This window comes from Trachurus japonicus, chromosome 9, assembly GCF_045865225.1.
Source record: "Trachurus japonicus isolate A0001 chromosome 9, Traja_1.0".
Classification (NCBI taxonomy): Eukaryota; Metazoa; Chordata; class Actinopteri; order Carangiformes; family Carangidae; genus Trachurus; species Trachurus japonicus.
The window spans coordinates 38925919-38952969 of record NC_140915.1 but is presented as its reverse complement, the minus strand read 5'-3'; the positions used below and the strand labels follow the sequence as shown (position 1 = coordinate 38952969).

Sequence of the window (27051 nt, the reverse complement as noted above, 5' to 3'; positions counted from 1 at the left end):
AAAACACCCAGCATGTAGTGGAGAGGGGTTTATTTGTATGTTAGTGGTTCTTAGCTGTTTTTTCAGTTGCTCTTAGTGGGTACATAAATTATACTAGCGCCACATTCCTTAGTTTAGCTTCTGAGGCGAGTTTTTATTTTGTCTGGATACCAGGCGATATTGTGTTAGAGTGGATATTCTGTCTTAGTCCTGTTTGAACAGTGTGAACCCAGAAGAGACTCATATTATTAACAGTAGTAAAACAGAAAAAGAAACATAAAGGTATTAGCACTACACAAAAACAAGCACAACTGGTAACTGTGTTCTAATTCATTTAGTTTTAGTGCTGCCTAACAGCACCTGGATTTATGGGATGCAGCTCCGAGCAGAACCTGCTGACAGCACAGAGAAATGGCCTGCCGTCCCTCCAGACTGAGCTGTCTTGACAACTAAGTATAAACATAAGGTGATATTAACGTTGAAGACGATTTGTTCAATAGTAATGAAAAGCTCTTTCGTACAACACCAAAAGTGACATATCGCGTCAATATGTTTTTCATCCAAAGGGAAATAACATCTCCAGGTTGTAATATAAAGGAGCACCTTCACCTCAGGCCCTGGCTCTATTACATTAGCAGGAGGAACATTGGAAACAAACAACCGGAGCATTACCACCGCTGATCCGCTGAGGGGCTGGATGGCTGTGAGGCACATTCTTGAGTGAGCCACAGAAAAACCTAATACAACTGTGTCTGAAGAGTGGGAGGCCCACTGACTCTGTGTAACCATCCAAAGTTCAGAGGTTGACGGAGCATTTCACATCGGACTTTCTTAAAGGACTGCTTGGACGTTTCAGACAACTTGGTGTCAGTTTCTCGGCGTGTTTTTGCGAGCGGTGTTGATTTGTCCTCTCTGGGCTAAAAGCCCTCAGCAGGGCTTTGGTGGCTTGTCAGCGGAAGAAAGAGGAAGTACTCCCCCGACACCGCAGCAGCAGCTTGCTGAAAGAGGCTCTATTGTGCTAAATGGTAGGAAACATGCTTTCATGGACCAGACTTTTGGTACCGCTGGAGCAGAACCCCTGTCGTGAAATGGCAAAGATGGAGAGAGGGAGGGACAGAAGTGTCTGTGCTGCAGAGTCGCCTCTTGCTGTCTGTGGTGTTTTTCTCTTTGGTTCCCTGTCTCTTGCAGCATCTCCCTCTCGCCTCTTTACACCCAGCGCATCACACCAGGACATCTCTGTGGCCCAAAGCTGATGGGGTATGCTGTCCAAGAGATGGGCCTGCTGCCACCCTCGGCCTCCCTTTGTCAACATCCAAAAAACTAAGGCCAAACCACCATGTGGGTATGCTAATGTGCGCTGCCCTGGGGCTGCCCATAGAGATGCCAATCTGTGGCAGAGGCCAACCGGGTACGAGGGGGGGGGGGGGGAGCTTTGACTCCTGGAACCTGTCAGTCTGGAGGGGTGAGCGGGGGGTGAGCGGCCTATGCAGCCTGGCAGTGCTCTCTGGTTTGGCTCTGCTCAGCTCAGGGACGGACAATGCAAAGCTCCATTACATGTTCTCCCTCCAGTGTAGGATGGAGACACATGAATGTTTAAAAAGTCAGCTGCGTGCTAGTCTGGGGCCGTTTAGTGTTAGTTAGTGATGCAAGGCTATAGCTACACGCAGCATGGGTCGAACTGTATTACCTAAAGAGTGTTTGTTTTCATTTGAATGTGTGTTGAGCTGCACAGCAGGTTGTCACAATGATACTAGGAGGAGCGGCGAAAAATCATTGATAAGTCAATTAATCTCATTGGATTTCAGTGCCACTCTCACATCCTCTAGCAGTACTCAAAAGAATTATGTCACTCATTTAATCTTTTTTCTTTCTTTCTTTCTTTCTTTCTTTTTTTCTTCTTTATTTTATTCAAAGGCTGATGCTCAACCTGGTGTAGTGCTTGAAAAATGCTCTTTTGCAGTAGGTGGGTGTACTGCCGGTTATTTTACAAGACTTACATATTTGTTTTTATTGTGTCATTTTATTTGTTTCCACAAAGAGTGGCCTTGGCTTAAGATGCACTTAATTACATTTATGCAAACTTATCATTCTTTGTTCTGCTACTTGATTTTTTTTATATTAGTGCAATCTGTTTCCTAGATTCTACAGAGTAAACACAACTATTCAGTAAAGTCAGACAAACTTGGTTTACTTAAGTTGATAACACTTATTAAGATCAAGTTCATTGTACTTGCTATTTTTAAGTGTGATTAACTTCCTAATTAAGTAAATACAAGTAGATATGAAGTAAACTTAGTACTTTCTTTTTTAGTGCAATCGGTTTCCTAGATTTTTTGAAGTAAGCTCAACTTGTCACGTTTTAGAGTGTATCTTTCTTTCTCTTCCCAAACAAATAGAACCATAAGTAAGTAGTAATAAAGAATGTTCTGATATATTTTTAGCCAAAAGTCTTCATCAAAGTATTTATGCTCTTGCCCTCTATGTAGATAATGTGACATAGGGTGAATATACAAGCTGCTCCAGATTGAACTGCATGCCTCGGCACTGCCGGCTCCATCTGGTTCATCTCCAAGCAGCAGTATATTATACACAAAACTAAACAAAAAGCATTATGTGCAAATGTTATATGACCCAGACTGAGGCCGAGCTGTTGAAGAGATTTCTTAAACCCTCCTGAACCTGCCAATTTACTTGTTTTGTTTACGTGTCTTGTTTACCTTTTGGTTTTTAATGAGCCTGTGAGAGTCCCAGCCATTATTAAAGGCAGCCGACCACCGGTGGCACTCTTTTACACTTTTAATGATGTGCTGTTTTAACCATTGCCCTGCTTTAGTTGCGGTGACTGTGCCCCGCAAAAGTCTTCATTAGCCCTATAGCATTCCTCCATGTGCCTCATATAAAGACACTCCTACAGTACATAAAACAGGGAGAGTGGTAGGGTTAAATGTGCATACGTTTCAGATGTGAAATGAGACTGCAGACTATGCGACTTAAGGATTCCCAGGTGGAACGGCCTCATTTATTGATGCGGCCTGTCTTAGGGGGAGGGAGGGGGCGTTGAGGGGTGACCCTGTGGTCAGCACTGCTCTAAGTCCTTCTCCTCTCCTTGTCCAACCCTGTCTTCCATCAGTGACACTTCCCTGGAGACACTTATCAATGCGAGTAACAATAGAAAGCTTCTTCCCTGACACTACTGGACACCACTGGCAGTTAAATGAAACAGTAGTGAACAGGGGCGTAACCAGACATTTTTGTTAGGGGTGGCCCAAGTGGGGCACTGACTTATGGTGGGGTGGCATGAAGCGAGAGCACATGCACACACAAACACACACCCACACAGGTTCTGGCCATTTTGTCTGCAAAACCCATATCTACTTAAATTACTAACACTGCAAGAAAAACTAGACAGGGAAATACAGAAAATACAAAATACAAGAGTGGCAACATACAAGTGTGATAGAAAACCTCAATAGCCGTTTTCCCACTAAAATTAGCGGGTCGACGCAGGTTTTTTAAACGCGGGTCGACCCGCTAACAATCAGCATTTGGCCCCTTTCCCATTGACCAAAATGAGCCGAGTCTGACCCCCGCGGGGGGATCAGACAGAGCATAAACCAGTCGCCCCACTCTCATCCGCGGTGCAAGAGACACACACAGTCATGCCACAGCCGCCCGCTGCGGAGTGTCCGTCGGCCGAGGCAGACTCTCTGGCTGGCTGACCTGGAGCACCAGGACCGCGGAGGACAGAGAGTCTGCTGCGGCCGGATGACGGACGTCAGCGGCACAACACGTCAGTTAAACAGACTGTCGCTTCTTTTCTTTTCTTTTTTTTCTATCGTTTTTGGTCAGTGTTCTCTGATGTTTTGATCCCAGTCTCGGATGAGAGCAGAGCGGAGCAGAGCTTTGTTTTGGTGATATGAGACGCGACTGGCGCGATGACGTAGCGTCACGTAACGTTCAGTGTCATCACGTAAATTAGCGGGTTGACGCGGGTCTGGCGTTCCCACTGCAAGCCGATCGGAGCTGAGCCGATTAAAGGCGATTTTAACCCGCGTCGCTTGCCGAGTCGTTTGACCCGCGTCGACCCGCTCGGTGCGCCTTTGCCACTGCCACCAAAAGCCGATTGTTAGCGGGTTTAAACGGGTTTTTTGGCCAGTGGGAAAGGGGTAAATGAGAAAAGAATTACTTGACAAAAGCCAGTATAAACAATGTATAAAATGCCTCTGACTGGGCATATAGCCCATTATATTTTGGGGTGGCACCTGGGGTGGCCAATCAGATTTCAGGGGTGGCCCGTGCCACCCAAGGCCACTCCCTGAATACGCCACTGGTAGTGAGGAGTGCAGAGGTCAGGAGTGTGTGTGATGATGACAACAGCATGAGAGTAGGAACCTTTTATGGAAACATAAGACATTTAGAAGAACAAACATTTCTGCTGTTTTGTAATTCTCTCCTTATATTTTCCCTCCAGTCCTTTCATTTCTCTGTAAAACTCCCCCATGGGCTGTAGGGAGTGATGCGCCGTCGTGTACGCCTGACTCCATACAAGTGCTGCACGCTGGAGAATAAATGGAACACGTACAGCTCTTGTATAGAACCAGGAAGAGACCTTGTACATGATGTGGACACACTGGATCGAAGAACATCACTTTTTGACCTGCCAGGACAAGGGCTCAGTGTGTGTCTGTGTGTGTATTTGCACAAGTGCAGTTCACGCATGAATGCAGCCAAGGAGTCCTGGAGTAAGGCAGATGGCTGAGAGGATTGAGTCAGTGAGGTGTTTGTCTCAGTGTGTGTCTGCATCTTGGTTATGTTAACACCCATGGATGAGTGTGTGTGTGTGTGTGTCTGTTCCTCACACATCAATGAATCTATCATCATTTACCAGCCTGTCACACTGCTACACTTTATTTTTAATTGCGGCCAATGGTGAAGCTGCTTGAACCATATTAATGCCACAGCTCTGCACTGAGCGTCACTCAATCAGTGCGACTCAACTTTGTTTTCTAACCCAGTTTCCATGCACCGCAGCGCCACAAAGCCCCTTCTCTTCAGTGCCAGGGCGCTAATTGAGCTTTCCCCTCGATTGTGGGAGTTGTTGCCGCCGTCTTCTGCTTTGAAATATAACCTGCTGCTCCTCCCCTCTCACCTCATTTAGGGATGAGCTCAGATCTCCGGAGCATTTTGTGCATGTGTTGCCAAATCTGCCCATTTGTATGTGTGTGTACGACTCGAGCGCATGTGTCGAGGTAGAGCTGCATGTGTAGGTGTGTGTGTGTTTTTGTGTCTATTCCTCAGCACGAGTTAGGAAGCAGGGCTCAGCAGGGGTCTTACAAGGAGGCCACAGCTGTGTGTGATGTTTGCCACAGCAACAGTCGGTACAAGCAGGGGAGTATAGTCACGCTGGGATGAGCACACTGGGAGTTAGTACTAATGTTAGTCGTACTCTGATAAATTCATTTATAAATGATAAATTGATGTGTTGTCTCAGTGTGTGTTGTAGGTGGTTGGATGAGGCTGCTTCATTTACATGTTCTAACAGTGAGGAAACATTTCCATGTATATTTATGAAACTGTTTCTAAAAGTCTGCCATTGTGGAGCTAGTAGCTACTACTGGTTATTTTACCAATGAATGCAGACATGTAAAATATGATCAGATTATAAAATACAACATAATCTCATTGACCTGCTTCAGTATTAAAATGCTGCTTAAGTACTGTATGCAGGCATTATTAATGCTGATCTGGTATGAAAAGTAAAACATCATTTGACTCTAGCAGGGACCGCTCTGTTTTCAGTCACAAGCGCTTTCACTTGTGAACTTGCATTTGTTTAGTTTCTTAGCCACACGGTCAAGCAGCGCAAACAACCGATAAACTTCAGTAATGTCCGACACATAGTCACCTTCCTTAATCCATTATTAAACAGTTGTCTATGTAACACATCCAGCAGACACAGAGCAGCATCAGCATTCATTTAGAGTCCTGTTGAATATAAGTACAACAATGTACTGTACTGTAGCTCTCCTGTTTTCACCTCAGCTCCTGGGGATTATGTGGCTAAATGCTCCACTAGCAAGGCTCTAACTGTACTTCTGTCATCTGGTGCTGTGTAGTGTACAATGTGTTGATTAGAGCCTTTTCAAGAAAACTGTAGCCTGCTGCTCCTGATGTCAGTGGTTAGACTGAACCGACTGTAAGGCAGTGTAACGTCGTGTAACATGTTGATTACACGATTTTTACTTGCAATTTCTGTGCAGCTTTGGTAGATTAATGCTGGTTCGCTCACATGTCCTCCACACTACACAACTGGATGCAAACACGATGCTATCACTCAGAAATGGATGTAGTAGTAAGAGGCTGCCCTGAGCGAAGCTGAGGTCACATCCAGTGTTGGAAGTAACACGTTACTTTAACGTGTTCACATTACAGTTCGCCAAGCTCGTTACTTATGTTAGGTTAATTAGTTTTCAACAGGATAGGCGCAATTTCGCAAGACACACATCACACACTACAGAGGAGGGCAAGAGTACATGGGCTGGGGGGGGAGGGGTGGCCGTCAATAATGGAACAGTGGTTGGTTGGGGTTTGGCTCGGGGTATCTTTCACCATCACCGATTGGTTAGTCGCCACCCGCAAGTGGAGATGGGAAAAAATGTATGCACTGTATGTAACTTATTAGGCTTTTTATTAGCAAAAATCAAACATGTCTTTCATAAATCCGTATTTCACTGAAGTGGAATCACACCCGCATACAAATGAAAGCTTTCTCGTACATTAGAATGAGTTGTTACAAGTCGTTACAAATACATAAGTGGGCGACGCACCGAACCGAGGCGGCCATGTTGCATCGCCATTTTTTACGTGGAGTGGCAGCGTGACCGTAGGTAACCATGGAAACTGAGCGGAGCTGTGGGCTCGGCCTGTTAAAACTGTCACCACTGTGTAGTGTGAGGAAGGATGGAGGCACTGGTGTTGCATTCAGGTGCAGTCAGGCAGACGGCCGTCGGCAAACCAACCGGATGTCATTTTACTCCACCAGAGAGAGACGGTAAAACGTGGGTCAGGTAAACAATACGACATCACCATGACAACATGTTGTCACGCCTGTATTGTTTTGCCTCGTGCTGGTGAACCTCTTGTTTACATAAACGCTTGTTTATCCTGTTACATGCAGCGTCTGTTGTCTGTCTGACGTCTGCCTGATTTCACGTGAATGCAACATCAAGAACACGTTCAGATATGCAACCGCACCACTAGATGGGGGGAATTCCTACATATTATACCTTTAACAACATTGGACAAAGTGACATCATCTGATTGTTGGTTGTCCAAGAAATGGCTTTTTGGCTCAATGGTAATAAAGAGCCTAAAGAACACTCCTTGGTATGTTCTCTTTCCATCTTATGCATCTCAGGCAATTTTACAAAGTAGAAAAAATTTTATACGTAATGTAACTAATTACTTTCTCCAGGGTGTAATCAAGTAATGTAAGGCATTACTATTTTTGAGAGTAATGTGTATGTGTAATATATTACTTTTTTGAGTAACGAGCCCCAACACTAGTCACGTCACACTGACATCTCATCTCCCCCTCAGAAATGCAATTCTGCCCAACAAACTGAAAGCTATAGGCCAAAAGGCAACACAGGACTGGTGACCACAACAACAACAACAACAACAACAACAACACAGTATACAGTTTCCAACAGAGCCTGACCTGTGTGGTGTCAGGAGGCTGGAGAGACCTGAGCTGCTCAGTGCTGACATTAAGCCCTGGCTGAGGATGCTGACTGGAAGCTCAGGCAGACATGTTCTCTGGCTCAACAGCCAGAAATTCCACTAAGGATAAGGGAATTAGTTTAAAGGCCCAGTGAATTTCCCTCACTTCTCTCATCCTCCTTTGTTGAGCAGTACATCTCTTTTTTTGTCTCCAGTCCTTCATTTGTTAAATACCAATTTCATAAGTCACTTCAGTTGGTTGCCAGACCAAAAACCCCAGGAATGACAAGATGGAGGAAACGTGGCTTTGTGGATTACATTACCAAAAAAAAAAAAGCAGTCATCATAGACACAGTGTTGGAGCCCAAGCAAACTTGGCAACAGAGGTTCAACATGGCTGACATTTTGTGCAGTCAGAATCTGCCTTGGAGATGAAGTGTCTGTCAACAGGACTGCCTGCAAGATGGTCTCCAGTTTGCTGAGTGTGCACCCAGTAGGCCAGAAATCTGAGGAGCGAGCAGAGCAGAATGTTGCTGAGTGTCTGGTTTGCAGACTCGTCCCTCTCGCGTCACCGCCTCAGAAAACCTATTGATGTGATTCATGTTGGAGCACATGGTTACAACTGGAACAACTCCTGCGTCTGCTGCTTCTTTTGAAAAGAAGATTTCTCAAGCAGCACCTACGGTAACATCCACCGACCCAGCACCACACACCCCCCCCCCCCCCCCCCCCCCCCCATCATCAACACACCCACGCGTACACACATTGTGGTGCGGGGGGAACACCACAGAGATGAAAAACCCTTCCTTTGGAGTGTTAACAACTATGTTGCTGTGTCTGAATCTGGCAATAGCAGGGTACGCACAGGCTTCCGCTTTCTGCAAATTATGGGTGTGAGATGTGGATTTGGAGGCACAAATGTCAATTTGTGTGTTTCCGTTGTACTTGTCAAGCACAAATCTGACACTGTTCCTCCCACACTGTTCTTTTTCCTTCTACTCAACAAATGAAGTCAATAAAAAAAAGGAGATGTTACCTGAAGATGCCCTTCTGAGGGTTGTTATTCATACTTTTAAGTCACATTCATTTTACAAAAGCATTCTCATTTTCCACTTCTCACAAATGTACTGAGGGCTTTGTCAGCCCTTGCGCATCAATCAAATAGGGTTTTCATATATCTCTGCCCACATAATACAGGGGTTTTCAAATAGAAACCTTGGAAGCACATAGGCCTCAGAAGATATAGGAAGAAACAGTGGGTTATGTTTTCTTTAATTTGAGCCTAGAGGGATAGAAAAAGGGATTTGAAATTGCTTGTGTCCTGTTGTAGAGGATAGGAAGGAAGCTGCTGGTGAAACGGTATTTCTGTAAAAGACGATTTTAGCCACTAGTAGTTCCAAAGCATCAGCTAACTGGTGATCCACGCAGCAGAAGCCTGTTAAAGCCTCGGTGAGTAATAGCAGACTGCGCCCTTGTTGAAGCTTTACTTCTGGCTTTGTTTGGATTTCACACTCTAAATACATGTACTTAACACTTCATGATATGCCACCAATTATTTTCCACATTCACACAAACTACTTCTCAGCGACGGATGTAAAGTAAAGCATCCCAGTTACGAGGTAGCTATAGAAATCTGTCTGGGTGTGTGTGTGCTTCCTCTGGTCTGATGTATCCGGACATAAAAAATGTATGACTCCTCCTCCTGCAGACGTGTGAACAGCTGAGAATGACCTTGAGAGAAGACAGAAGCAGACTCTGTCCTCTTAATTGAATTATTGTGTCTTTCTGATTCTTTATAAAGCACTTAGTGTTGCACCTGTTTGTGCGTAATTAAGGGGAAAAAAACGCTGGATGAATGAATTTGATTTGATGTGATTTGGCGCCTCTGTCTTTCCCTGCGCCTCCCTCCACTGTCTAATAGCTGATAATGTAATTAGGCTTCCATCACAGAGGAGGCCTGATGATTGACTGTTGTGAAACGTGTCGTGCGCTGGCGAGATAAACGTCCCTCTGAAACACTTTGAGTTTGGTCAGAGCTGTCAGATCAATAACTTTCTCCTCCTAGTGTTCTGCTCATTTATAATCCTCAGCCATAACATGCTGTCATATTACTACCAAACAGAGTGCCAGCATTTCTTCATTAAGGTGTTACTATTGTGGGAGTGAATCGACAGCTTCTGCTTTCCAGACTCGTATACATTTCCATCGGCGGTGGTTTGTTGTCAAGGTTTTTCTGCTGTTATCAGACACTTCTCTGTTCCCCCGTGCCAGAGAGCCCTCCCTATAGTCTGGAGATAAATCTCAGCGCTGTAACTGCCCGTACCCTCTCTCTCAGCCTAATTGGCTTGTGTCGTGCCTGGGAGTTTTGACCGGTCTGTGTGTTTCTGCTGTATTTCCCTCCAGGCTTCGAGCTGCTGTATCAGCCTGAGGTGGTGAGGCTGTACCTGTCTCTGCTGACCGAGAGCCAGAACTACAACACTTTGGAGGCCGCTGCCGGGGCTCTGCAGAACCTCAGCGCTGGACAGTGGACCGTGAGTTCAGGGTCGGGTCGGGTCGGGGGAGGGTACACCATGTGCACACTGACTTCTTTATTCATGTATTCCACCTGATCTATCCTGTTCTCATCATTCTGTCCTTTCAAAAGCTGACATTTTGGAGTGAGATCAAAGAAAAAATATTATATATAGTCAAACAGGATCAAAACAGACCTGCCTCCAGAGATGCTTCGAGACACTTTAACTAGGTGCAAATACACTGTGTCTCTGAAACCATATATTACACAGCTTCTATAGGGTTTGCATTGTGTCTCTAAAGCAATATATTGCACAGCTTATAGGGTTTATATGTATCTATAACTATATATTACACAGCTTCTATAGAGTTTGCATTGTGTCTCTAAAACTATATATTACACAGCTTCTATAGAGTTTGCATTGTGTCTCTAAAACTATATATTACACAGCTTCTATAGGGTTTGCATTGTGTCTCTAAAACTATATATTACACAGCTTCTATAGGGTTTGCACTGTGTCTGTAAAAATATATATTACACAGCTTCTATAGGGTTTGCATTGTGTCTATATATTACACAGCTTCTATAGGGTTTACATTGTGTCTATAAAACTATATATTGCACAGCTTCTACATGGGTTGCATTGTGTCTGTGAAACCATATAGTGACTGTGTTACAAGAGGTAGAGCTGAAGGAAAAAAGCACAACACCAGCAGGCAGCAGGCTGCTCCGCCAGTGAAATCTTTATCAAAAATTGATTGCCAGGATGTTTGGGGGCTCAAAACAAGAAAAAGGAACATTGCACTGGCAACACAGAGATCTGAGCAGCCAAAGTATCTCTGAGAAGGCAGCACTGGAAATGTAATTTTACTTTACAGATGTATGGTAGACAAACCCTTTTCATTGTTAATACCTTTCTTCATATCATGCCTACATAGTGTAAGGGCTTGCACAGCGTAACTCATCTCTGGTAGATGTTTGTCTGTGATGATGGACGGTGTGAGCAGCTCTTCAGCGAGGCCTGGACATTTATTCCATTTGTCGCGGCTGTGGAGCTGCTGAGCGTCCGTCTGGCTGGTCGGCAGCAGTGAGTTATCAACGGGGAAGGCCGGTTGTCAGATGCCAGTTTACACGCAGCACCGCAGGCAAAGAGCGGTCACTTATGTTTTTCAGCAGACTGGCTGCACTCAGCCCACGGCAGCATTATCATGACGCCACCTCTCTTAACACCCGTGTGTCAGACTGTAAACACATCCCTCTGTCCTCTGAATCCACCAGCAGCTGGAGAGGGGGAGGAAAAAACACCTCGACTCCTTTTTTCTTAGTTTCATGAGTTAACATCCAGCCCTGACTCTCACATGTAGCGCTCTGAATAATTCAATAGTAGTGATTTTCAGCTAAGGTGGGCATTTTGAGGAGAAATCCTTCCTTCCTTTGGCGTTCCTTCTCCCAGTGGAAGCTGATCGGGATTCTTGGCCGAGCTCACAAACCCATGCAGCCGGAAACCCATCACACTGGCACATCTGGTCGCTGGACAAAGCGTGTCCATGCTTCCCGGGAGGATATCAGAGCTTCTCCTTTAAATCCTCCTCCTTCTCTGCTACTGCCTTTTTTTCTGTGTCACTGGATCGGTCTGTTTTCCGAGGCCCTCTACTGCCACCTGGTGGCTCAGCTCCACCTGTCCTCTACTTAATTACATCTCTGGGGGGGGAATCCGTGCTTAGATGAGAAACTCTTTTATGTAAATCTTAATGTTTCATGTTACAAAAAAAATGAGAAGTAAAATCTACTGATGTTTAAATTAAGAGAAATTATATCACATGTCCATTCAGAGCCCCACTGTGTAATGCTGTGAATTAGTCAGGACCGGGGAGCGGTGCTGAGCCGCCTGGTAGCTCCTGAGTGAATGATTCTCCTCCCTCGGCCGGTGTTGTGGAGGTGACCTGGACTCCTCCACCGGAGCTTTTCCCAGTGCTCTAGAGAAGAGACGGGTGGTCATGCTGGGCAGCTCCTTGGTGGGATTCTGTAGGTCCGCATGAATATCAAACAGGATGCTGCCGACAGCGTGCGCTCACTCAGCCTCCTCCAGAGGTGAAAGGTTGAATCCATAAAAAAGCAGTCACAACACGCTTCTGTCTCTCTCTCTCTCTCTCTCTCTCTCCTCCGTAGTGGTCCAACTACATCCGAGCCACGGTGCGTAAAGAGAAAGGTCTTCCCATCCTGGTGGAGCTGCTGCGCTCCGACTCCGACAAGGTGGTCCGAGCCGTGGCCATCGCCCTGCGCAACCTGTCCATCGACCGCCGCAACAAGGACCTGATTGGTACAAACTCTATTACTGTAATACCACACACACATCAGACGCCACTGTGATGTCCTTAGTCTTGTTGCATGACCACTGCTTACACACAAGTGCCTCAGATTAAACTGTACTTAAAAAAATTTGAATAGTCATTACAGTAATAACTGTTAACATGGTGTTACAACAACAGTTAATGAATGATAATGAAATTTAATGAAAATACATCTGATACAGGATATAAATCCTCAAAATAATGACAACATTCAAAAAATAAACACAAATATACCATTAAAAACTTCAAAACCCTTACATAATATCACTTAAATACGTATATATAACAGAATAATCCAAAAATTATCTCCCCAAAAAAACTACTAAATGTATTGATCTGTATAACTACCACAGAATTAGATCATTTAAGGTCTTAATCTTTCAGTCCTGTCAACAGAGCTGCTCTCATATCCATTTTAATAAGTCATTTATTCATTTTTGTAAAGTTTATCCATCATTGTTTATCAAATGACAGATACAAATCTTCCCATTGTGTGTAATAATTAACTGTTTCCTGAAAGATAAGGGTCTTTAATTAAGTTAGACAATCTAACATACTGTAATCTGATGTTCTTAGCCATGTGATAACCATAATATACAAATAAACTCCACCTTACAGGAAGTTATGCCATGCGGGACCTGGTGAGCAACCTGCCCAGTGGTCAGCAGCGACCAGCTAAGAACCTGGAGGAGGACACGGTGGTCGCCATCCTCAACACCATCCACGAGATCGTCACCGACAGCTCTGAAAACGCCCGCTCCCTCATCCAGGCGCAGGCCATCGAGAAGCTGGTGGCCATCAACAGGACCAGGTGAGACTTCACACACACAGGTCTCACATACAGTAGCCTATTGTAACAGAAATGAAATTACAGTCATTTCTGGAGTAAATCTAAAGCTTAATGTTGTTTTATTTGGATTAAATTAAGTCTGTTGTTCCTTTTTGATGAGGATTAATTTGGCAACTTTATCACACATGTATGAACCCAAAAGGCACATTCCCAATTATACTGTCAACACTGGCAGTAATGTGTTTCTTTATTACACACTCGATTATCCAAACACACACTCATTCACACAGTAGCTTAGGTGATTGCCCTTTTCTTTTTACTATCAGTCATTCATGTTTACTGTTAAAAACAGTTTGCGTTGCTGGCAGTGAACCTAAGAGACTTTGTGTGTTGATGTTTGTGTACACCATGCCAGAGTACTGTGGCTACACCACAGAGACATGTATGTATACAGTACTGATAATTACAGTGTGACCTTGAATGCAATTTGCATTATAAGCCTTTATATTAGTATTCATGGAGGATAATGTAATGTGTCTCTAATAGCCTGAGCTTGGCTACCACACTACTATACTCTAACAAGCCTGAGCCCACACACACACACACACACACACACACACACACACACACCACTATCCTCCACACATTAATTAACAGGCTTTTAGAACTGGAGGGCATTGTTACACAGGGGCGCCTCTGAAGCTGCTGCATATAACAGTAAGCAAGTAGTTCCTCTAAGTTCTCCTCAACAACCTGATAAGAGCAGCTAACAGATATTATGGCCGATGTTTTAAGAAGTGCCTCAATCATCATAATGTCAGCCTTTCCAAAACGAAGTGGCTCTGCACCACCCCACACTATTAATTTAAGATGAAGAGCACTTTTCAAAGGCTCGTCCTCTTGTGGTGAAGTATTGATCATACAGAGTCACTCTAGCAGCATGAATATACATCGTTCATTCAAACACTAAATAGCAGTGATTCCTCTCACCCCACTGAGATTAGCTTTCTTTGAAGTGAACCCCCACCCACATGTAATTAATACTGGTGGCTTAGAGGTGGCTAATGAAGGGAAACGTGCACTCGTCTGGCTATGAATTAAAAACTAGACCCTGAAGCCACTCAGGGGACTTGAAGTCTTTGAATGAGGAGATTGATTACTGCAGCAGCCGCTGTGTGATTATGTCACCAACCCAGCCATCATAGTTTTTGGGGATTAGATGAGGTTTCTGATTTTGATTGCTCTTGTTGTTTTTTAAATTTTTTTCTTCCTTGTTGTGGTTCTTTCAGCCAATCAGCTCGTGAAACGAAGGCAGCGTCCCATGTGCTGCAAACGGTGTGGAGCTATAAGGAGTTAAGAAACGCTTTAACCAAGGACGGCTGGAACAAGAGCCACTTTCAGGTACAGTAACATATTCCTGCGGAGGGATTTGTCAAGTTTGTTGATGTGATATCCCGATTAAAAAAAAAAGATTCAATCAGTTGATGTTCGAGAAAAACACTTTTCCATGTTTGAAAAGATGGTATTTGCTGAAAGGGATAGTTCAACATTTTGGCAAATTGGCCCATTGTCATAATCAGTAAGTTCGTTACCTTTAATTGTTGGTGCAAGCTATTTTTAGAATGGCGGAGCAGTGTCGCAAGCTGCTCAGAGCTACGCTACGGAGGCTCAAAACGCTCTCGTGGACAAATTGTGACCTGCACATTCGCCACGCTATGAGATAATAACGAAACATTACAAGACACAAGACAGAGTTGTTTTCGAGGTAAATTCAAGCAAAACCGCTGATGCGCATTCCTGTCAAGGGCAGTTTTTCAGCAAGCAGTCTCTGTGTTTACCTCGAAAACAACTCTGTCTAGTAACGTTCCATTATTATCTCATAGCGTGGTGAATGTGCAGGTCACAACTTGCATTGTGGAGTTGTTGGATTTTGTATTTGATGAGTTTGAGTTTGATGAGGGAAACTAAGAAATCCCATTAGCCTCCGTAGCGTAGCTACTAGCTACGTATGAGCAGCTCACGGCTCTGCTCCGCCATTCTAAAAATAGCTTGCACCGACAATTAAAAGTAACAAACCTACTGCTAAAACTATAGGGATTATGGCAATGGGCCAATTGGCCAAAATGTTGAATTATCCCTTTAACAGAAAGTATAAGCAGCATTGTTTGGTGTGTGTCTACTGACACAGGCACACTTATATGGCATTACATATTCATCACTTCAATCTTTTTATAGCCAGAGGATGTTTCATGTTACACTTGTGTTTTGAACATATAAAGAGACACAACAAGTTGTGTTTGAGTTGTGTGATGTTAACATGTTAACATGCTGCCGCTCTGTCACCTCTCAGCCCACAGTGACAGCCACCCCTAAAGCAACAAAGAACGGCAAGCCAGGCTATGACGACACCACCCTACCCCTGATGGAGAAGAACCAAGGTGTGTGTGTGTGTGTGTGGATTTACAGGCATGTTGCCTGTTTAGAGGACCAGTGGGTGGGATTAGGTAGGAAATACTGCAGGGAAATAAGGAACAAATAAATGTTATTATTTATTGTCACCACCAAGTCCAGGGACCGATGTAAAGTATTAGCTTGGGAAAGTCCTTAAAAAAACAGTAAATATCCTTTTTATAATATTCTGTCATTTCCACTGAAGGTTTTAGACAGTCTCACTCAGACTGAAGTTAACAACACACATTGGTGTTAAACAATTTCATTCAGCAGCAGTTTGGTGTACGTGGAACTCACGTGGAATAAAGTACAGTGTCTATGTTCACTTGATTTGTTCACTGAGTTTCATGACAACTGAAAAACTGTATCATGTAACCAGACTGATCCTTTAAGAGGCCCTGGCTGCAAACACAGTACAAGCTGTCACATGACATCAATGACCTGTCATTTTTATCCCACCTCTGGTCCTTCAAACAGGTTTAGACAAAATACTAACACATGCTGGAGAACAGAACTGGGCTCAGTGTGTCCACCCACTGAGGACGAGTATGTTTTTTTAAAATTTTTTCATGGCTCTATTTAAGCACCATGCTCGCCACATTATTACTCATCTCCTGTGTGGTGAAGCTGTGGTGTGTTACATGTTGCAGTAATGCCATTCATTGTTGGGGAGTCAAAACAAAGATAAAATAAAGAGCATTAAATGGGAAATGGAGCTTTGAACACAACATCCTGCTGCTGTTGAAACCTGACATCCTCAAAAAGTTTGCGTTGAAGGAATATGAACAAATGTTGAAATGTTGTTTTTTGTTTTAAATTGATGTAATAAGGTCAGGGATAATAAAATGAATGTTCCTCCGCTCTTTAATGAGTCTCTGGAAAAGCGGGGGTGGAGGTTATCTATAACAGCAGCAGTATGTGTGGGAGAGGGAGGGGGACTTTGGCCCAACTACAAACATCTTTTTGACAGAGGAGTCAATAGCATAGCAGAGGTTAGTGTCCTGATTTTCTGACTATATGGCCCCCTTTTTCTATTTTCTTTTTTTTTTTTTCTATTTACATCCATACATACACATCAATCGTGGTGCTCATGCCTGCCCACTCTCAGTTTGCTTTATTCAATCACTGGCCGAGAACCATTTACCCTGAAAAGCAGCAGCGTTTTGGCTCAATGACTCAGTTTGTGTGTGTGCCGCTTTTGTACAAATGGCATATGAATGCTTTTCAGGCACCAGGAAATGTGGCAGTGGTGATATGATACCTATGGATGAGCTGGGTCCAGGTAAGAGCCAGACTGCATGATCGCCCTTTTAGCCCAAAAAAAGAAAAAAAAAGGCTAGCTCCCCTCTAATCTGCCTGCAGTGTCCCGTAGTTTCTTCTGTGATTCGACATCTCCTCTAGCACTAAGCGTTGCCAAGATGTGTGGGTTTTTTTTATTTAATTTTTTTAATTTAATCTCAAAATTCAAATAACTGAACTTCCTGATCTCGGTACGATGGCTTCAGACCGAGCTTCAGACATGACACCCTTTGATGCTGTATGCAAGACCCCTCTCTTCACAAGATGTTTGTACAAAGCTGGGCTTTGATCAGAAGCTTGACACTAAAGGATGTGGGTGGTTCTCCACTTATTGCATAATAAACACTGCGTGAATATATCTGCGTGCACATTTCCTGTGCTGTACTCAGAGTAACTAATCCTGTGGTTATAGAAGTGCAACTCTATCAGTCCTTCTTTTCTTACGTTAATAAAAACCTCAGCAACATTGAGCCTCTTGGAGGTGACAGAATAAGGGTTTTTATAATGAGGAAGTCATCTGATTTACATATGTTGCAGTTGTTGTTTTTCACAGTCAACTGAAAGTCACCTAGGTGAGACAGCATCATGTCGCTTCACCTTCAAGCCTCTGGGTCTTTATTTATCCAGCATCTGAAGATCCCCGCAGGAACTGTGCTGAAAGTGACACAAAGTCGCATTTCAAACTTTTTGAGATTTGATTTATTTTTGAGGCTTTTTACATTTTCAACAAGGAGAGAGATGGATTACCCTGAGGAAAACACTCAGAGCTGCAAAGTAGAAATTATGATTCTGTGCTGTATTTTTCAAACAACTTGAAATATTCAACTAATACAATTTGAAATGCAAAAAATATAGCAGCATTTTTATCTGTAGGCTTGATGTGTATGATCAACTAATATACCAACTTTATTTATAAAGCACTTTAAAAACCCAGTGGACCAAAAGTACTGGTTCATCTTGGATTTATATGAAAAATCTAATGCCAACATTGGAAAAAACAAAAAAACAAACTTAAATCATAAATATTTAAAAATTAAGATTTTTTTTTTTTTTTACAGATCTTCATCCAATCACAGTGCTTTATACTGCTAATATTTGAGCCACATCTCGCATGGATTCGTTGCACAGCACTGATGTCCTCACATATTAACTTGTGTGGTCTCTCATATCAGAAAAATGATTTGTGTGATGTCACCCAGTGTGGAGAATACACTGTGACAACATATTTGTATTGCTCTGCCATCAGTAGTTTTAATGAATATATGAATGAATGAATAGATAACATGGTGTTTTGTGTGATTGCGCTTCACACTGAGTCATGGAGAAGTGATTGAATCTGACTCCGTCTGAGCAGATGTACAAGTGATCAAAGTTTGATTTATTACTGCTGAAACTGACGGATGTGACAGACTCAAGTTGATACTGTTACAAAAATATGTTTTTTCTTTTACATCTCAAAAATGTCAATCATTTTGTGGATTAGAAGGTTAATAGGGTTCTTTTTTTCTTTATTTTTTTGTTTTGTAAAGTTGTTGTTTAAGAGGTACAGAGGTGAAGACTTTGCTCAAACTGGTATCTTATTCTTTCTTATACTTTTCTGTGTCCAACAGAAAACCTCTCTGTCATTCGACACAAATTAAAACAACACGATGCCTTTCAAGGTTTTATTTCTCATCAAGGATGGAGAGAGAATTAGCTGACTGTTGTTCTCTTCCCTCATTAGATGGTTACTCTACCATTGACCAGAGGGACAAGGACTGCAAATACAAGGCGGGCGACGGCTCAGTGGACCTGACAGAGCGGGAGCCATTAAAGGTACAGACCGGCCCTCTCTGATCTGTGGTGGGATCGAGGGATAGAGGACCAGATAATGATGCCTCACTGAACTATTATCTCTCATTCTCTCCATCTCTTTTTCTTTCTTTCTCTCTCTCTCTCTCTCTCTCTCTCTCTCTCCCTCTGTTCCTTCCTCTCTGTCTCTCTCTCCCTCCTCATGTTTTCTGTGGTGGTCCTCATTAGAGGCTGTTAATCCTACTGATTCTTTAAATAGGCTGGAAGTTGTCGTCCTCTGTTAATGTTGCCTGCTGCAGCTCGGCGCTGTGGAGAGCGTCAGATCTGCGAGCCACCAGTTAATTGAGTGTAAGCTTTTGGTGTCTGTAAAGTAATTAATCGGAGACTGATTAAAAGAAGCCGCCAACAAGCGCTCCTCGTGGAGACGACCCTTGCCTTGGCAGTGAACAGACTGCCGCATTATCAGGTGGCTGTCTGGTGATTATACAGCAGCAGCCACAGTTTGTTTATTGTGGAGCTGATTGGCAATCCACCCTCGACAAGGAGTCGCAGGATAATGGAGAGAGAACATCTGACGTGTGTCGGAAGACTCTCCAGCGCTTTTTCTACTTTATATTTGATCTTCTTTAGAACTCGATTAATGGGATGTGCCTGTGGGATTACAGAACAACCACAATAAAGAGTGCATAATGTTAGTTGGTACTGTAGGCGTCTCTTTAGTTGTTAGTCATATACAGTGTCTGCTTATCTATGCATGTTGAAACTAACACTTGAAAATCTTTCCAAGGTTTTAGTGGCATTTTGAACGGATTACAACAAGACTTTGCTGTTGGTGGACAGTTATTCTACTGTAGTTCTTGTACACTTGTTATATTGTTTATTAAACAAAAACTAAAAATGTGCATAGTCTTTACCATTAAAAACTGAGTCAAAATGTCTGCTATGGTATTAGTCGATATCTGGGATGCTATCAGATAATGTACTCTATACCATGGCAAGGCCCCCATCTGGCTGGGGACCCCCTTTGCAAACCCACTGAGTTTTGAAACAGTTAGCAGTTAATAGTCATGATGTCATGAATGATAATTTGTCTGGCAGGCAATTAGAAAGATGAGCATGGCAAGTAAGGTTTCAATGTTATATTATCATAAATGAGATTTTATAATAATGCCCAAAATACAATACTTTTTATTATTTTGTTATTTGCATTTGTTCTCATCTTCCCGCAAATTTGCTGAGGACCCCCTAGGAACTCCTGGCGGCCCCCCATGGGGCCCCGGCCCCCACTTTGAAAACCACTGCTCTATACTGTGACTACGAATGCTTTAAACTCAGAAATCTCTGTGTCAATTGAATATCAGGTTATTGTATGAGCCATGTTTGCTCCTTAACCTCTCACAATCAAACTGACTCACTGAAGTACCTGAGGTAGCTACTGCTGCAGAGGAGCTTCACACCAGGCTGAAGATCACTGTTCACCTACAGTACCTGACTGAGCAGTTCAGTTGTGTTTCACCTTTGTATCTGTGGCCACACCATTAGATATCAGCCGGAGGTCTTGATGAACAAGATTTTCATCTGGTGTGAAGTTGCTCTTTGCAGTTTTTATGGTCATTGACGATATGTCAGTGTAGCTGTTTGAAAATGTTGACTGGAATCAAAGATGCCCGCGGCGTCAGACTGAAACTGGAAGTTTACTTCTTCAGAATGATTGCAGCTCTGTTATGGAAGAGCTTCCTCCAGTCAAAAATAATAACATTTATATACAACACATATGTGTATTTAACACAATAGATTTGTTTATTATTATATAGGGCTACAGTATTTCAAAGGATAATCTGAGGAATCATCAGAGTTTCGTGAAAGCTGTTTCTAAATCCTGTATTGAAACCTGTTTAGCGACACAACTAAAGCATCATCTTCATCTTCTGGGTTTCAGTGACAGGTTTCAGTGTCACGTGGTGTTTTCTTACTGTCCAGGAGGTGTTCACACTAAAACAAGAACAGAGTTAAAGAGACAGTTTGAGCACAACATTTAGCAGGAGAAAAAAAACCCAGCTCAACACTGACCGTTAAGCTACTAAACCTGTTAGAAATGAAGTCATACTGTCAGCTCTTACATGGGCAGATGCTTTTAGCAGCTCTGAAGCCTTGAACTGGAGCACAACATAGTCGTGTTTGTCTTCAGAGTCTACAGACCTTCGAGCGTAACTCCAAAGCTGTCTTCTAAGTCTGCCGTCTGTACTTCCCAGAGGTGTTCTGCCCGCTTTGAATGCAGCTTGGCTGTGAAACCTCTCTCTCTCCCTCTTTCATTTGCATGTTTTGGTATGCTGTTTTGTAATCACTCTGACTTCTTTCCAAGCTTTCCTGAAGGCAGGGAACTAACACTGGCTTCTCTGATCCTGGATGCATGTGTATTTATGTGCGCGTGTGTGTGTATTTCTGAAATGTATTGACCTCTTTTTGTTTTGCTGTGTTTTTTTTTTTAACCCGTCCTCCTGTGGCCACAGAATGACACAAATAGGAAACACTATATCAGGAGTAACAGGCCTGCGGTCAGTCTGGTGGACGCTTGTGATGTTAAGCCCCAGCCTGTTGACTCCTGGGTCTAAATGCATGCATGGTAGGTCTTAAAAAATAAAAGCACAACAATTAATAACAACCTTCACCTATTGAGTTGGATTGTAGCATCCTGTCATCCCTGTTTGTTCATCATTTCCGCCTTTTTCCCTTTCATCCTCACATGTACAGTAGTTCTGCTGCACCCACAGCAGCCAGCTGGTGAAGTCACCTTGGTTTTTCATTGAAATTCATTTGGAAATGACTTGTAAGGTTTCAAAATGTTCGATATTATCGACAGTTTCATAGTTGCTGCTTGATTGAACTCCTATTGTGCGCCCTTGAATGCTTAGATTGAGGGAAAGGTAGTGCTCAAAACAATTTAATTATAAGATTAAAAACTTACAAAAAAACCCACAATCACAGCCTGACGTCGGGGTTTCAGTTTAACAAAATGCTGGGGTGGATTTTAATTAAAGCATGCTTCATTTGTAACAGTTTAATTGAGCGCCAGCTAAACTCCTTTCTCAAACACTGACAGCAGCTGGAAGTGGGAACAGAAGCAGTTTTCTTCCCATGTTGGAGTGGTGTGTGTGAGCTGGAAGAGCTGCAGCGCCTTGCACTTAAAGGAGTTTTGAGTTTGAAGAACTTTTTTCTCCAACTTGTCCAAAAACCAGTAGAATGAATGCCATGTTTGTACATGCACATCCACTGGGTGTTATTCACCCAGTGTGTGGAAGCTGGCAGCCTAACTTTTAACATTTAGTTTGAAAACACAAAAAACTATCTAACTGGGATATGAGAATGAGATTCAATATTTCCCTCACAGTACTTAACTTCCTTTATTTCCATGTCTACACAAGCTGGTGAGGGTACTGATTAATTCCTGGTGCATTACCTATGTGTGATAAGAATTCCAAGGGGAAAGTGTTTATGAACAACTCAAGGAGCCAAGATTAGTGTGAGTTGCTACCAAAACTAGCAACATCTACAGCAGGATTTTTTATCTTTTTCTTGTTTTAGCCGTGCTCTTGTGCACAGTGAAATCTCTGTAGTTTCAAAATTTACATTAAATTTCAAGGGCCAAACATCCAGTCAGTTTTTGCACCTGTGTGGAAACAGAAAGCTAGAAAGCCATAGTAACAGTAACCAAGGAGTGCAGGGCTCTCTGGATACTGAGTTTGTGTTTTAATATTGCTTTCGCAGTAAACACACATTTTCAACACACCTGTTTTAAAAAAAAAAAAAAACGACATTGTGACTTCTCCTCTCTGTAATACACAGAAACAGCAGACAGGCTTTGGTGTGTGTTTACAATTCAGCACCACCTGTCTGATTGAAATGTACGCCCAGCTTCACTCACTGCTTCCCCTGACAGCCTTTGCTGAAAGTGGTGGCAAATGATGAAGGGGAATCATTCTTCTGCACTCCAGATGGATCCTCCAGAGACTCAGTTATCCCTTAATGAAAAGCGATAGAGAGAAAGGAACAGATTTGTGCTCATGCGTACAAACACACACACACACACACACACACATGCATATGCATACACACAATCTCTACATTTCCGTACAGACAATTTCCTGGGTCAAAGCAAGATGAACTCAGATAAATAATTCATGTAAGCTGATTTGGTGATGAGGAGAGCCAACACATACAATGCATTCACACACATTCACACATTATCAACTCTCATATAATATGCAGGAGACAGAGTTGTAATGTGAATTCATGTGAGCACGAGGCAACATGAATTCAAATGACATACAATGTGATATCAGCAGTTGTTACCACAGTTTGAATATTTTATATAAAATCTATAGTATAAAGGATTTGTGAGTGGCTTCTTATGTACAGTAACATACTGCAGATGTCTACTTAAGTTGGACAAAGATAGAAATTCAGCTTCTCTGTGGATTGAGAGATTTCATAAAGTGTCTCTCAGAGAGAGTCAAGTGTGTTTCAGCAGGAGGCTTTCATCAGTTTCACAGAATAGAGCCACTAAAACCACTAATGAAAGCTTTCTGTTGAGAGGGTTTTCTCTATTGAAGACATTGTTTTGTTAAAACGTCCCTACGGATCTGAAGGCAGGTGAATGTCTTAGTTTGTTTCATTTTTCATGCTCATACACCTCAGCTGCAAACTGCTGTAAAATCTTAACACAATTCATAAGGATATCCATGGAAGAGAGGAACACTGTCCGACCTCAGACTTTGCAAGTGTCTGAGTGAATTCCCCAAACTGACCCACTATTTAATGACCAATAAATGGCTTTTGCGAGACTGCCAGTGCCAGATGATCTCGGTGACCTTCAGTAGTTGTCGTTGTTGTACCTGCAGCATCTCTATCTCCTCCTCACCTCTGTTGTCGTCTCCTGTGCTAGCAGCCTCCCATCAGACCTCCCCGTCTTCCTCGTTGTCATCTTCCTGTCTCAGTCGTCTCTGTCAGTGGCAGTCTGTCCAACTCCTTTCATCTCCATCCATTGCATTAGGAAATACATCATAGTGTGGCTCTAGAGAAATTAGATGATTTTTTGGTACACATTATGATTTTTCCACTTTATTAAAAACAACCGCTACAGGTAAAAGAAAGAATTAGCATCAGGTAAGTCATTTCCACTCCAGCACACGCAGCATCTGTTTTGCCGTCTCTTTTCTCCACTCCATTTGCCATCTGGACTGTCATTATTAGAGCATGTTTTGACAGTTATTATGCCAAGTAACAGTCTAGCCATCGTACAAGTGGAATTGAACTGAGAATTTCAGTCCAAATTCTTAATCAGTGATCCAACTATGAAAAACTGAATTTTAGTATGACATTTACAGGATGATTATTTTTCTTATTGTCAACAAATCCCATGAAAAGACCAAAATCAACAATGACAGTAACAAGTATTATCTATTTAGCCAAAGCTTGATATGTCTTATTCCTGTATCGCAGTGTGTTAATGATGAAAACAGCGTTCACTAATTCTGTCCTTTTTAAGAGGTGTTTGACATATTGTGGGTGACAGGGATGGAAAGAGTTGTTACATATCTGGTTTGGTAACTTCAGTCACTGGTGAACAGAAGTTCAGCACCTTCAGTTACTGTATCTTCCCTTGGCCATGAAGGCAGCACAATTAGATGTAGACACAGCACAGGCATATTATCACCTCATTGATACAACAACACTAATTACATAAATTTCAGGTCTTGTTTCTTGCCAACTGAGTATTAATTCTCTGTGGGTTTGTCTGTAATTAAGAGTGGCTTGTTTCACATTACACACACCTGTTTTCCACATACAGATCCCACAGTTTTACATTAGACAAAATGAGGTTGGGGATGAATGCCACACTAAGGAAGTCTTGAAGGTGTTGAGAGACACATTTGATATTGGTCTTTTCATGGAACTTGAAGACAATAACAAACACATTTAATATTACCAGCCTGGTCCTTTAAGTCATTATACATACATATTTTACATTTGTCATTTTTACAGTGTATATATAAGCAGCGTTTGGACTGAAACTCTTCACTGACTGTTACTTCTAACTCTGTAGAAGTGTTCTTCTGATGTTTTTTTCTCTCTTGTCCATTTGCTCCAGGCTTAAAAGTGCATCACCCCAGCTAGAAGAGGATCTCTCATATCACCACTGCCATTTCACATGGAGCTTATCTTTGGAGTTGGACTTTGTACAGAAAAGAGGATTTAAAAAAAATAATGATCACAACAGCGACTACCCAGCAACAGCCAGCATTCTCATGCTTTTCAGAAAAATGAAAATAAAAAAAGAGTTAAAAGTGACTTCTCCTACTACTTTCTCATATCTACATTCCCACTGGACATCATGTGAATTTTACAGTGTTGACTCTTGGTGAGCTCTACCAGTGACAAGAAACGGACAGAGGCCGGTGCTGTTGAAGGAATGGACATGTGGCGGGACGGCAAAGTGAAGTGAAGGAAGTGAAGGAAGTGAATGGAAAAGAAACGTGTGCTGGAAGGAAACCTGTGGGAGAAGAGATGGAAAATGGATATTTTTACCTTTACTTTTCATGTATGATAGAAGATTATCCCCCCAATGTTCTGGGTTTTGGAGGATTTTAGTTTGATGCTGAGCTTTGGTGTTTTGAATTGAACAGGTTTGGACTGGTTGTGTTTGAAGGTCACTGAATGTTTGTTTTGAGAATGGTGGGATGGACACGAGTAAGGGAAGGTAAAAGGAAAGAAACCGAGCCTGAGAAGAGCTGTAGCATAGTGGATAAACATGTTCTCCCAGCAGCTGCTCTCATAGATTTACAATCCATTTGGTTCACTGTGTTTTTTCAAAAAAAAAAAAAAAAGTGCACTGAGATGCTTTGAAATCAAAAGTGGTTAACTGGTGGTTATTGTTGGTGGTTATTTGAGAAAATATGGAGTCAGCAAGTTGTGGTCTAGAGCAAGGAAAGTGACAAAGTGTGTACGTGAAATGGATCAACAGGTTTTGATTACACTGCATTGAAAAAGTAAGATACAATGGAAAGACTTTCTGTTTTATCGTGATCAACATGTATGAGCCAAGTTGCATGTTGACGTTCAGTCACAGAGCGGTGGTTACGTACTGTATGTAACCACTTCAGTTGTGTAGCGACATGGTTCCTTGAGTATCCTGGTTGGTTGTTCTTTGTCAATGATGTGTATTAAAGAGGATATAAGGCATTTTGTTTATAAATGATTTGTGTTTTTGAACAGAGAGGCATAAGATTGTTCTCTTGTTGAAAGGGTAGATCTTAAAGCATTTTTATTTTTTGTTGGGTTTTATATAAATGTATATTAGGGTCAAAAGGAACAAAAAAAATGAAAAATGAAGGAAAAAAGCAAACAAAAATTGACAGACTTCTTAGTTGTATATTAATATCACATTGTTTGGAAAGCACATCTCATTTGATAAAGGCTCACCATGTTTGTAAGCAAGAAATAACAACGTAACTTAAATCTGTGTCAAATATTGTCGCGTTACGCAGACGATCACCTATTTATATTTTGTATTTGTCAAAAAAAAAAAGGTTACAGAAAAAAGTTTATCTGCAGTGTTCTTTCTAAAGGCGTTGACTACACATTGTCTGGTAGCCCCTGCCTCTCTGATCCAGAAAATATGGAGGGTCAAGGGGTCAGACAGAGGTGATGGGATAGACAAGAGATGGCAGTGTTAATACAAGCCCCTTCATTTTTCTTCCCAGTGCATTCAGACCAAGTTACCACCAACCCTGAATCCTCCTTCACCAGTGCATCTTAAAGAGAAATATTCGTGAGCATGAAGAAAAATCTGTACAGATGTTTATATTTTATTCTTTCCAAGTGCCAGTTTTTTTGTGGTGTCATTTGGATATTAACTAATTCATTCGTATGCAGGAAGAGAGTAAAGGTGGACGAGTGGATCTGGATATTCAAAATTAAAAAAAAAAAAAAAGTTGTATCACTGTATAAATTAAAACTTCAAGTTGGGTCATATAGTATATATTTTTACAACATTATAGGTCAGGCAGTTGAGGTATAGAGAACCACAGAGATACAGATCTTATTGCCATTTTTCTCTTTCTTGGTGAGGGTGAAGAGCACTCAGAATCCAGTGGTCA

At 42.3% G+C, this 27051-nt stretch overlaps 1 protein-coding gene across 39 annotated transcripts in view; it reads left to right on the top strand.

Moving 5' to 3' along the window:
* The window catches only part of arvcfb (ARVCF delta catenin family member b), a 225394-nt gene extending 200234 nt beyond the window's left edge, over positions 1-25160 (top strand). For 13 of the 39 annotated variants that reach the window (XM_085787834.1, XM_085787821.1, XM_085787813.1 and 10 more), the window contains 9 exons: positions 10105-10232; positions 12383-12533; positions 13183-13375; positions 14644-14755; positions 15705-15792; positions 17034-17087; positions 18828-18919; positions 21406-21518; positions 25044-25160. In XM_085787834.1, coding sequence (XP_085643960.1) covers positions 10105-10232; positions 12383-12533; positions 13183-13375; positions 14644-14755; positions 15705-15792; positions 17034-17087; positions 18828-18919; positions 21406-21507 — 920 coding nt within the window. In that variant the 3' untranslated portion in view covers positions 21508-21518; positions 25044-25160. The remainder of the gene's footprint in view (positions 1-10104; positions 10233-12382; positions 12534-13182; positions 13376-14643; positions 14756-15704; positions 15793-17033; positions 17088-18827; positions 18920-21405; positions 21519-25043) is intronic. The other 26 variants (XM_085787839.1, XM_085787837.1, XM_085787819.1 and 23 more) reach the window with 3 other exon arrangements.
* Positions 25161-27051: the final 1891 nt, after the last annotated feature.